A 13024-nucleotide genomic window follows, 5' to 3' on the forward strand; every position below is an offset into this window, starting at 1 on the left:
AGCAAAACCTATACATACACAAGACATAGCCCCTCTCGCTATAATATATTCCCGACCCGCCGCTATTAAACGTCAGACAGCGGGCTTTTTTACTTTGAAAGGGCAGACAGAGGCGCTGTGTTGCCGGTAGCTTGTCAGTGTGGACTGTGGAGCTCATGATGAGTGGGAGAGTCACGGTGCAGCGTGCAGCAGCCGCGGCGGCCGCCGCCTCTCGTCCTCCCCAGTCCCTGCTCTCAGTGAAACCAACCCCGCTCTGCTGATGCTCCCAGCCGCCGTCTCATCCGGTTCCCTCACACCTCCGCCGGCTTTCCCGTCAACATCAGCGCGGCCCTGATAACACACTCTGGACTTCATCATCAGTTTTTTTAATGACCCGCCCCGACCCGCACCGCAAATAAAGTAAAGATTTCTTGACCCGCACCGCCCCGCCCCGCGGGCTGACCGCGGGACCCGCGAGCTACGGGTCAGCCCGCGCATCACTAGCTCTCACTTAACATGCCCTATAAAGCGGGGTCCTCCGACGGCTCACCTGCTCTCATCACCGCGGCGCTAGTGCGAGGGGGAGCCGGGCCTGGTTCGGCATCCTCCTCCGGTTGCTCCGGGACTTCTGTGATGTTGGCCGAGGCCGGACTAACAGCGAATGTTTTGTAAAATGATGTGATTCGCGGGACATCTTCAATCACCGCCGCTTCTCTGTCTTGCTTTTCCTCTTTGCTCCACCGCTCAAATACTTTTTTTTATCCATAATTGTCTTGCTTACTTTTACTCACGCTCTACTACTGACCTCCCGCTCACACACTCTGACCTCTCGCTCGGCAGGGGGCGGGGCCCTTGGCAGGTTGGCAACCAAGGGCTTGGTTGCCATGGGCCCTTGGTTGCCATGGGCCCCTGGGCACGTGCCCAGTGTGCCCCAATTATAATCCGGCCTTGACTGCTGATCGGCGGGCGCTAACCCTGGGCGGAGGGATACGTGAGTTGGTTAGGTCCAAATAAAAACTGAGTTTTTCCTGCACTTTGAGGGGCTGGAAAAACTTATATTATAGTGAACAATGGAACTGTGTATTTTTTTTCAGGTAAAACCTCTTTTAGGCCGTGAAAATAGGCCGTTTCTTTGGGTCTGTTCACAACACTGTATGTTGTAAATCTCTGGGCAGGGCTATTATGGGCTGGCGTTGCTAACGGGAGGAGTGCAGAGAGTCTTCTACTGCAATTAAAGTACTTAGGGGCTAGATCATACAACCCCACTTTAAAAAAAAAAATGATACTATCCCTTTAAATAAATGATCATTTACTGAGACTGGAATCAAAATGCATTTTCTTTTATTTTCAGTCAGTTCATTGACCCTTCCTCCTCTTCCTCCTCTTGGTTTCAGGGTTATTCTGGGTCCTGGAAATCCAAATCTGTATCCAGATCTGTATCCGAGTCTGCGGTCGCTGTGGTCTCTTGCAGGACGTCCAACCAGATGTCCTCGGCGCCGAGGCCGCCGCCGGCGTTGCCGCTTTCACCGGCGCCGCTGCGGCTGGTGCTGAAGCTGCCGCTGCCGGTGTAGCTGCTGCTGCCGGTGTAGCTGCTGCTGCTGCTGTGTGGACTGGACAACAACAACAACACGGTGGTCAGATGATGATGATGACTTTTGCTCTCTGTCGATTGGACCACTTTGTGACTTTGTGACATGCCAGGTTACAAGATGAGACTGTTGTTCACTCATGACGGACAAATATGGACACATGTGCAGACACACACGTAATCTGTGTGTACTGTCTAGAGCTAAACTTCAGCTCTGTGTACTACCTACTGCTAACATGTTATGTCAAAATGTCATAAGTAAAAGAATGTTATGTCAAAATGTAAAAAGTAAAAGAAAAGAAAAGATTATGAAAAAGATTTTATTCTGTGGGTAATGGGGGCGGGACTAGATCAGCTTTTGCTTCTCCCGCTTTCCCTTTCGGCCATGTGTATTGTATTATTTGAACTAAGATGAAGTGTGATGACGATGATGATTTAAATTGACATGCCCGAAATAAACAAATTGATTGATTGATTGATTGATTGATGATGACGATGCTGCTCAGACTAACCTCGACAGATGCCACACCTCCGCCACATCCAGGTCGTGGTGGCATAACTCGTGGATGATGGCCACGCCGATGCAGTCGCCCATGACGTTGATGACTGTGTTGCAGCGGTCTCTGACACACACACACACACACACACACACACACACACACACATTTTTCTCAAAATCATCATAGAAACGAACGTAGTTGAACCTTATTTTTTACATTTAACGAGTTGTTTTCTGTGTTTATTAAAGATGTGCAGTCTGCGGCTCTTTAACTTATCTATGAATGAATCTCTTACATGCTTTGAAATTAAGACAAATTTGTCATAGAACAAGGCTAAAACATGTTGTTTTTGTTTTTAAAGGGATACGCCAGCATTTTCTTTTTCGTGTCTTGCCTCACTCCCGAGTCCATGACCAGCAGATAGACATCATCCTTTCGACTGTGCATGCAGTAACCATGGAGATAGAGCCGTATTGCCCGAAATTAGCTTAGCTCAAACACTGGAAGTGTATGGGTAGTGTTAGCCTGCCTCCTACCCGAGCCAAAATCAGCAGTCAGAAGCTGATTTCATTTTAGCTCTAAACTCTGTAAATATATCACTTATCAACATTTCAAACATTTTTAGGTGAGAAAGTAGCCGTTTAGATCAGCGAATTCGGCGCTACTCAAGCTAGCCGTTGTGACCAACGCACTTCCAGTTACTTTCACAAAATAAAACACCCGTTGCCCTTTACATACAGAAAACCATGAGGATAGAATTTGTGCTTTTACTTTGAAATAGGAAGCTAACCTACCCTCGATGTAGCTAGCTTGAACCAAAATAAAGCGTCTTTGCTTGAACCCTCCGTTTTGACCGATCTCGTCCCGTTAGCGGCATTTGACCGCTCAAGATGCCTTACCGGAGAGTTTTGTCAGCTCTGAGACGAAGATCGGCCGTTTAGAGTTGCTGAGTGTCTCTGATGACTTTAGGTGGAGGCAGGCTAACACTACCCATACACTTCCAGTGTTTGAGCTAAGCTAATTAGCGACTTTAGATGGAGGCAGGCTAACACTACCTATACACTTCCAGTGTTTGAGCTAAGCTAATTACGGGGGATACGGCTCTATCTCCATAGTTACTGCACGCACAGTCGAAAGGATGGTGTCTATCTGCTGGTCATGGACTCGGGAGTGAGGCAAGACACGAAAAAAAAAAAGGTTGGCGTATCCCTTTAAAGGTAATGAACCTACTGCTATGACTATAGGGAATATGGTGATAGGGGAATTTGTCAAAATGTTGAACTATCCCTTTAAAGATGACTCTTGTGTTGCTCTCTGTACGTGACACTCACAGCAGCCACTCCACCGCCACCAGCAGCGACGCCTCCTTGGCCGGTAAGCCCACGGCCGCCAGGATGAACAGGGTGGTCACCGCTCCCGTGGCCGGGATCCCCGCCGCGCCCACGCTGGACACGGCCGCCGTCACCCTGCACACACACACACACACGGGTTTATATCCACCACTTTATTTCCCCATGATCCACTGCATCACACCACAACGGAAGTCGGTTTTAGTAGCACTCTAGCGAGCGGCTAACTGGTAGTGTTAGCCACCAGTTCTAGCGAGCGGCTAACTGGTAGTGTTAGCCACCAGTTCTAGCGAGCGGCTAACTGGTAGTGTTAGCCACCAGTTCTAGCGAGCGGCTAACTGGTAGTGTTAGCCACCAGTTCTAGCGAGCGGCTAACTGGTAGTGTTAGCCACCAGTTCTAGCGAGCGGCTAACTGGTAGTGTTAGCCACCAGTTCTAGCGAGCGGCTAACTGGTAGCATTAGCCACCGGTGTAGGCACCAAATGTGGGGGCTCCGGGCTGCCAAAACCGTTGTGACTAAATTTGATGTTTGTTAAGTCTATAAAACGAATTATTGAACAAACATTACTATTTCTGTGTGCACGCCTCTGCAACTAGTCATGGTTATCGTAGTTGTTAGCTTTGCTGCTGCTGACAGCTAAGCTAACAGCAGTAGCTAAGCTAGCATCAGGACGTCAGCTGTTAAAACCCTCCCGTTGTGGGACACGACATGAAACTACTCCAGTTAGCTCAGTCATGTTGGAACTAGGATATCTGCTGGAAAAAATATTTTTTTCATGGGCCGGTTATTGAGTTATTGTTTATTGACACTGCTAACGGCTAACAGCTAACGGTTAGCCCAGCTAATCTAAACTGTTCAACAATTCGTTTTATAGACTTCATAAACATCAGAGTGATATAGAGAATGTGAAGCTGACGTCAACGCCGCTTTGCATTGTGGGACGTCGGCGCCATCTTTGGAGGAACGCAAACGTAAACAGAGAGTGGGGAAAACGGAGGAAAACGAGCAAGAGGAAAAAGAGAAAGAAAAAGAGATGAGGAAGACGAACAAAAAGAAAGAAAAGAAATGGAGAAGGGGAAGGGGAAGGGAAACGAAGGAGGAATGTATCGTGATGAACTCAAATTTAACGAGAAACAACGGTACACAGAAAAACTACAACTTATTAACGGTGTCGATCCCTACGTTTTGCCGTTAAGGGACTGGATTCAAGACTTTGGGGGACTTTTTTTTGGGAGACGAGCAAGTGTTTACATCCGCGATCCTCCAAAGATGGCGCCCAACGTCCCACAATGCAAAGCGGCGTGACGTAACTTCCCATTCTCTATAGTGACGTGAAAATGTGACATAAAGCTAAAACCTCGTCCGTATTGTTCTCATTAAACTTACGTGATGATTATAAATAAAGTCATCACGGCCAATGTCTATCAACCAGTCTATGCTATCAACAATACAGTAACAGCGGAATGGATCGTCATGGCGACACGCTGTGATGTTGCCACGGCAGCGGAGCGAGCGACCTACGCCAGCGTGATGAGCTGGCTGAAGTCCAGGGTGATGTGGTTGAGCTGGGCGATGAAGACGGCGGCCACCACCTCGTAGAGCGCCGTGCCGTTCATGTTGATGTTGGTGCCGATCGGCAGCATGAAGCGCGAGATTCGCTTGTTGAAGTGGAGCCGGTCCTCACAGCACCGGAAGGTCACGGCCAGCGTGGCCGAGCTGGAGGGAACACGGACAGGAAAATGAACAATTAACAATTAAAAAACAATCCAGCAAAGTGTGTCGATACTGTATCAATACACCAAAGTATTGATCTTTTATTTTGTAAACTTTATTATAACTTTATTTATCACTTACATTGAGCAGGGTTCCTACACATTTGAAATGTCCAAATTCCATACTTTTTCCAGACCCTAATTTCCAGACTTCTCGGTAAAGAAATTCAAATACCTTGTGATATTTGAGTAAATAGTTGAAAAATAGTTTTAAAAAATCATGCAATTAATCATTTGTTTTCATTATTCTGTATGTTATTATGTAACCAAATCATTTCCAGGAGATTGTAGCTATAGGTACAATAGCGCATACAAAAATAATTAACCCAGATAACTTCAGATAAGACCAAACCCAGAGAAGTATTAAGATAAATATATTTCCATACAATAATTTCCATTTTCCATACTTTTCCAGATCTGGAACTGTATAAAATCAAATTCCATACTTTTCCATACTTTCCATACTTGCGTAGGAACCCTGATTGAGACAAATATTTTTTGTATTACAAGTTTTGTCAAATTTTATGTTTAAATATGTAAATGAGGCAATATCTAATGAAATATGCGCTAATTTGCATACATTTCCAGAACCGAAATCTGAACAATGGATGAAGCCACTTCAAAATTCTTGTTTTGTTTTTTTTTGAATCAGAAGTTTTTACAGAGGAGGATTTTGGATATCTCTTTTTATCACTCTGTAAATGAGAAAATACTGTCACCAGCCCTTTAAAAAATAATCACATCTCTCCATGTTTTTAGTAATAAAACGTTGTATAAATGAGGCTGTCTGTAAAAACCTTCAGCATATAGAAAGGGATCAAACTGGAAGGTTTGGTGTCTGTAAGTGCTGCTGAAGTGGAGTGAGTCTGAAAAACTCATTTTAAGAAAACAGCCTTTAAAGACTTGTATATGTGTATAATCGCTATAAAATAAAACCCGTTTGGTTTTCGTAGCCTCATAATTCTTCTTTTATATCTACATATAACAAGGGTCTTGCTTTAGAGAGTGTCGCCATCTTGCGCCGCCATGTTTGTACGGAATGGAAAATCCAGCCAACCAGAGAGCTCGTTTCAAGAGTTTCACGTTCATAAATAAACGATAGAATTATTTAACAGATAAATAATAGAATCGGATGTCACTGTTTTCCCCTCTATCGTTTTACACACTGGACCTTTAAATCCAATAAAAATCCATGTGTAATGGCGTCATCATGTGCATAAAACACGATCGCAGCTCACATTTATCCGACGGAGAACTGTTTCCATCAGCATTTGTCACATTTATAAACTTTGTATCGATCAAGATAAAACACAATGAGATCGACCGTATTAACTTTTATTTTTTATCGATATTCATGACATTTAATCGAATTTTGCTGTTTCCCATGAGGCATTTTAATTCGCTATTGCTTCATGCGGATAAAAACGTGCACTGCAAAAACTCAAAATCTTACCAAGAATATTTGTCTTATTTCTAGTCAAAACAAATCTCATTATACCTAAAATTAGACTCATCACATTAAAAAGTAGCTTGTTTTTAGACACTTTTTACTTCTTTCAAGCAGATTTTCACTTGAAATTATCTGATAGTGGGGCTTGTTCTTATTACAAGCACAAAAAACGTGCTTTCACTGGCAGATTTTTCTAATTATTTAAAGGGACAACGAGGAGTTTCTAATCGGTTATAAAAAAGTCTCACGTTAATGTGGATGAATCTCCGCTACCCACACTTGTTAATGGGCCCATTTTCGATAAATATATCGTTCTGTCTCTATCGTTATTTTGTTATTATTAGTGGTGGCGGAGATGCTGGGCGAGCCGACCAGCGTTTCTTTACTTTCAGTTTCGCAACGAGTCATGAGAATAACGCCGCCGAATCTCCGTTTATGGTGGGAACTACGACGGTATGTGATCGTCTTCCAACCTCTGACTTTAATTATTGATGAATGAAAACATGAGTCCGTCTTGCGCCGGTCAAAAGAATTTTACGGTGCGCGCGGAGGCTCATAAATGTAGTGTGAAAACGCTTCGCTTTTCCAAAACTCCTCGTTGTCCCTTTAAAGTGAAAAATTGTTTGAAACAAGTGAAAATGATCTAAAAACAAGTAAATTTTTAGGTGATAAGTCTTATTTTAAGTGGAAAGAGATTAGTTTTGACTAGAAATGAGACATTTTGACAAGAAATAAGACAGATAGTCTTGGAAAGATTTTGAGTTTTTGCAGTGTGTGGATGGAGACGTGGTTCGTGACGAGGATGTGAGAGCGATGAAGACAAACGGCGATCGGACGTCGCTGCGTCTCGTTACCTGGAGGAGATGAGGAACGCGGTGAGCAGAGCGGGAGAGATGCCTCCGATGACGGTGAGGGGGTTACGCCTCACACACAGGAAGTAGACCAGCGGCAGCACGATGACCATGTGGATCACCAGCCTGAAACACACCAGCGTCACAAACACAAACACAAACACAAACACAAACACAAACCTCAGCTCGGCTCGGCTCGGCTTCAGGAGTTTATGAAATGCTTCATGTTTGATGTTTTATATTCTCGTTACACATGTTCATTGAATTGTAAAAGTCGGAAAACAGAGGAACATGTATGAAAGTGCACACATAAACAACAGAACACAACAAAACAAAAAGTGGCGGCAGAAAGGTCAATTTTAGCCCTGTAAAGCCTGAACCATGAAATAATTGTCAGAAAATTCCAAAATTTTGAAATTGGACCCTTCTGACGAAAAATGTAAATATATATATATATTAGGGTGCATCAAATTTGAATGGGAAATTTTAATTTCAAAATATCAATTTGGCTGGCAATGCATTTTGTTCTAATTAACATAAAAATGACTTTTGCAAAGTTTTGAGAAAATCTATTGAGATTTAGGGGTGCCACCTAACACACAAAGTTTTGTGAAATTTTCAAAAAATGTGCAATTTTTCGAAAATCTAATTGCCAAAAAATTGCCAAGGAAATGTTGATTACATTGAAGTTTTATACAGTAACATGTTCTATAGGGCTATCAAAGTAAAATTAGTTTGTCTGGCCTGGCAACTTGGGCATTTCTCAGAATTCAACTTTCAAAATTCATTTTCCAATTTTTTTATTTATTTTTTGAATAGGAGATTTGCATTGAAAATGACCTTACATACCTGCTCTATCTAATTAGATACGCACATTTTCAACATGGTTCTACTATAAAATAAGTTAAGTACTATTAAGTAGTTTTCCTTTTTATTTGCATCAATGCAGGAACCATTCCTTTGAAGTTTCAGTAAAAAATCTTTACGTTTTTCTTACGTTATCTTTTTCAAAATTGGTAAAAATATCCATGAGAAAACACATTTGGGTCGCTGACTGATGGCGGCCATATTGGATGTCCCAAGTGAGGTGAAGGCCTGCTGGTGCATAAATAAATAACTGCACCCTGGTGGATTGTCTGATCATTGCATATATCTGATTGTATACATTTGGTTTTTCAGGGGGGAAAAATATCACAGTAAGGATGTCGAGGTCTGAAAAACTCATGTATTTTCATGTATCAAATTTGATACAAATGGCGACATACTGTAGGGTAAACGGTCCAGATCAGTGGGTAACACGAGGCGGCTGCGTCACCAGCATCGTGTTCAAGGAAGTAACAGCTGGCAGACGATGTAACTTAACTTTACTTAAAACTAGTGGTGTTGCATCTTCACCGGCTTTGCAATTCAATTCGATTACGATTCACCGGTCTACGACTCGATTATACGATGCAACACACAGGACACGTCTGTTCTGATGATACAAGTAAAACTCAAGGATGTGGGACATTGAATCATCCCTGGGCGCTACGAGTGACAGGCAAACAGCCAATCATCTACAGTAACAGCTGTGTAGCTTGGTTTCTGTCTGTGTGTGTACAACATCATCAAACTTGAATGAATTATTTGAATTTAAAGGGATACTTCACCCAAAATCGACAATTCACCAATCATCTTACTCACCGTCATGCCAAGCAAGGGTTTGGAGAACTTGTCAAAGAGTCATCAAAACGTTTTAGGAGTTCCGGATTTTCATATAATTTTGATTGATTGATTGATTGATATCTTTATTTCGATCATGTAAACGACAGTGTAAAAAAAAATAAAATAAATAAGATAAAATAATGATATAATAAGTGAACAGAAAAAATGTATACACAACATCTCATAAGCAACGCAGTTTACATGAGCGAAAAGGAGTAGGAAGAAGTATAAACTTATCTAATCCTACCCCTATAATTTTAACTATATGTTCTAATTAAACATTTTACACATTACACATTTTAATCCAAATAGTAAGTAAGCAAACACCTTGTGTGAATTATTCAATGTACCTCTGGAGAATCATTTCTTTATGTCTCTTTTTAAACATGATTACACTCGAAATGTTTTTGATTTCAGTTACTCAGATTATTCCACAGTTTTACTCCACAAATGGTGATACAGAAACTTTTCTTTGTTGTGCGAGCTCTGCCAACCTTTAGATTTGATTTCTCTCTTAAATCATAACCTTGCTCTCTTTCGTGAAACATTCTCTGAATGTTTCTTGGTAGCAGATAGTTCCTTGCTTTATATAATACTTGGACTGTTTTATGCTCCACCAAATCAAACAATTTTAGAGTTTTAGATTTCCAAAATAAGTCATTGGTGTGTGCCCCATAATCAACCCTGTGAATAATTCTCATTGCTCTTTTTTGCAGTATGAAAAGTGGCTGAAGTGCAGTTTTGTATGTGTTTCCCCATGTCTCTGTACAGTACTCTAAATAAGGAAGAATCAGTGAATTGTACAGAATATAGAGTGATTTATGATCTAGGACATGCTTTGCTTTTACCAAAACTGAAATGCTGCGAGATAGTTTAGATTTGATATGTTTAATGTGAGGTTTCCAGCAAATTTTGTCATCTATTATCACTCCCAGGAATTTATTTTCATTTACTCTTTCAATATTTACACCATCTATTTGTACCTGTATTTGATTGTGTATTTTACAGTTTCCAAATAACATGATTTTTGTTTTGTTCAGATTTAGTGATAATTTAATTCTTGTCAAACCATTTTTTTAATTTACTTAACTCTGAAGTGATGACATCCAAAAGTTGCTGCAAATTTTCACCAGAACAAAAAATGTTTGTGTCATCTGCAAATAAAATACATTTAACTAGACTAGACACATTACAGATGTCATTAATATATAGGACAAAGAGTTTGGGTCCCAACACTGACCCCTGGGGGACACCACATGCAATATCCAGACATTCTGACGAACAGTCTCCCATCTTCACATATTGCTGCCTGTTTCTCAAATAACTTCCCACCCAATTCAAGGCAACCCCCCTGATCCCATATTGCTCCAATTTATAAATCAATCTATTGTGGTTAATTGTATCAAATGCTTTTTTTAGATCAATGAATACTCCTGCTGCATATTGCTTTTTATCAATGGAATCTGTTATAGTTTCTATAAGTTCTGTTAAAGCAAGTGATGTTGAATGGTTTGATCTGAAACCATATTGACTGTTACTGAGTAAGTTGTGTTTTTCTAAAAAACTGTCCAATCGATTATTAAAAAGTTTTTCTAGTATTTTTGAGAATTGAGGAAGAAGAGAAACAGGCCTGTAATTTGTGAAGTGGTGACGATCCCAAGTTTTATACAGCGGTGTTACTTTTGCTAGTTTCATTTTATGAGGAAATTGCCCGGTTTGGAATGATAAATTGAAGATATGAGTGAGTGGTTTAGAAATCCCAGCAATAACCCTTTTTACTGTTTTCATGTCTATGTCATGACAGTCAGATGACATCTTGTTTTTACATTTATTAACAGTTTCTATAATTTCTTTTTCTTCTATTGCTCTGAGAAACATAGAAGAAGGATTCCTTTCTATGACCTCCTCATTGGTACTTCCAGTCATTGGTGGATCGGGGATTTTTTCTGCCAATCTCGGTCCAACACTTACAAAGAAATGATTGAACTTATTAACCACCTCCTCAATATTATCAACATTTAAATCATTATCAATAAAATATTCGGGGTAATTAGTCTGTCTAGAGCCATTTCTTATTATACTGTTCAAAATATTCCAAATACCTTTAATATTGTTTTTGTTATTTTCTAATATTTCATTATAATATTCCTTTTTACGTATTCTCATAATGCTAGTTAATTTATTTTTATATTTTTTATATTTGTTTTCAGCTTCTGCTGTTCGATATAATGGCGGCGGATAGAGTTCACTTTTGAATGGTCCAAAACACACTATGAAACATCCAGATACCTCCATACTGCTCGTCTGCACTGACCCAAGTGTCCTGAAGCCGCAGCATGGAAAAGTTGTTGGGAGAAAGTTAATGTGATCTCTGTTTTTACCCTTGTTGTAGCAGCAGCTCCTAGTGGCTGCACCAGATTTGCTGCCAGATGTTCTTCCGTGTTTACATCAAACATCCAATGGTTAATTTGCAGCCTGACCTCAGTTTCAGTGTTATATATTTAGGAAATATACTAACTGAGATAAATAAACAAGACAGATATCTATTACAAATATTATTGGCTAGTAGCAAAAAGGCAATATCCAGGAAGTGGCTGAACAAGGAGTGTCCAACAATTTCAGACTGGACAGGAATAGTTGAAGAAATCTATAACATGGAAAGGTTAACATTTTCCCTGAGATACAATACTGAAAAAGGTGACCAATACTGGAAGAAATGGAGGGACTACATAGATAAGAGGTAATTGCATATTCTGTGTGGGCAAATCTGTATTTTTTTATTATTTTTTATTATCATTATTGTATTTTTCCCCTGGGTCATGAGCCACTGTGGACCGAGAGAGACTGGAGAACTGTGGGTGCCTTAGCCCCTAGACATGATCCGTCAGCCTGATTTCTGCTAGCCCGTTGTTTAGAACAATAACCTGCCATTGTATTTTGCTATGGATGACCCTGTCTAATGTACCTGTTTTGTGTGTATATTTATATGTTTGTTCTGTTTTTATCATTGGAAAAAATCGACGAACGGGCATCTGGCAACAAATCTGGTGCAGCCACTGGGAGCTGCTGCTACAACAAGGATAAAAACAAAGATCACATTATTTTTTTTAAGAACAACTTTTCCATGCTGCGGCTTCAGGACACTTGGGTCAGTACAAACGAGCAGTATGGAGGTATCTGGATGTTTCATAGTGTGTGTTTTGGACCATTCAAAAGTGAACTTTATCCGCCGCCATTATATGAAAATCCGTTTTGATGACTCTGAGAGTTCTCCAAACCCTTCGTTGGCATGACGGTGACTAGAAAATTGGTGAATTATCGATTTTGGGTGAAGTATCCCTTTAAAAATTGATTATGTGACATAATTGCATTGATTCATGTGTATGTGTGTGTGTGTGTGTGTGTGTGTGTGTCGTACCCGATGAGAACCACCAACATGAACTTTCCGAGCTTGTAGGTGGTCTCCCAGTCGTGGACCTCGGCGACGTGGCAGGCGATCATGAAGAGCACGCCGAACGGCACAAACCTGGAGGAGGAGGAGGAGGAGGAGGAGGAGGAGAGAGGAGGAGGAGGAGGAGGAGGAGGAGGAAGGAGGAGGAGGAGGAGGAGGAGGAGGAGAGGAGGAAGAGGAAGAGGAGAGAGGAGGAGGAGGAGGAGGAGGAGGAGGAGGAGGAGGAGGAAGTGAGGTCACAGATCCACACTCGTCTCCAAACACAAACAGAGCTGAAACACTCGTTCACGCAAACGCTACGACTGTGAATTTGGAAACTTTCCATGGGAATCAACGGGAAATTCAGAAGATCGAAGGCTGGTGTTTAACATATACCCAGG

General features: G+C 41.3%; 1 protein-coding gene across 1 annotated transcript in view; it reads right to left on the reverse strand.

The window, feature by feature from the left end:
• Positions 1-1375: 1375 nt before the first annotated feature.
• The window catches only part of LOC146992556 (excitatory amino acid transporter 3-like), a 28546-nt gene continuing 16897 nt past the window's right edge, over positions 1376-13024 (reverse strand). The window contains exons 8-13 of the mRNA XM_085790970.1: positions 12612-12719; positions 7493-7615; positions 4938-5132; positions 3399-3533; positions 2080-2190; positions 1376-1589 (exon numbers count right to left, since the gene is read on the reverse strand). Coding sequence (XP_085647096.1) covers positions 1376-1589; positions 2080-2190; positions 3399-3533; positions 4938-5132; positions 7493-7615; positions 12612-12719 — 886 coding nt within the window. The remainder of the gene's footprint in view (positions 1590-2079; positions 2191-3398; positions 3534-4937; positions 5133-7492; positions 7616-12611; positions 12720-13024) is intronic.

Source organism: Trachurus japonicus, chromosome 1 (genome assembly GCF_045865225.1).
Source record: "Trachurus japonicus isolate A0001 chromosome 1, Traja_1.0".
Taxonomy (NCBI): domain Eukaryota; kingdom Metazoa; phylum Chordata; class Actinopteri; order Carangiformes; family Carangidae; genus Trachurus; species Trachurus japonicus.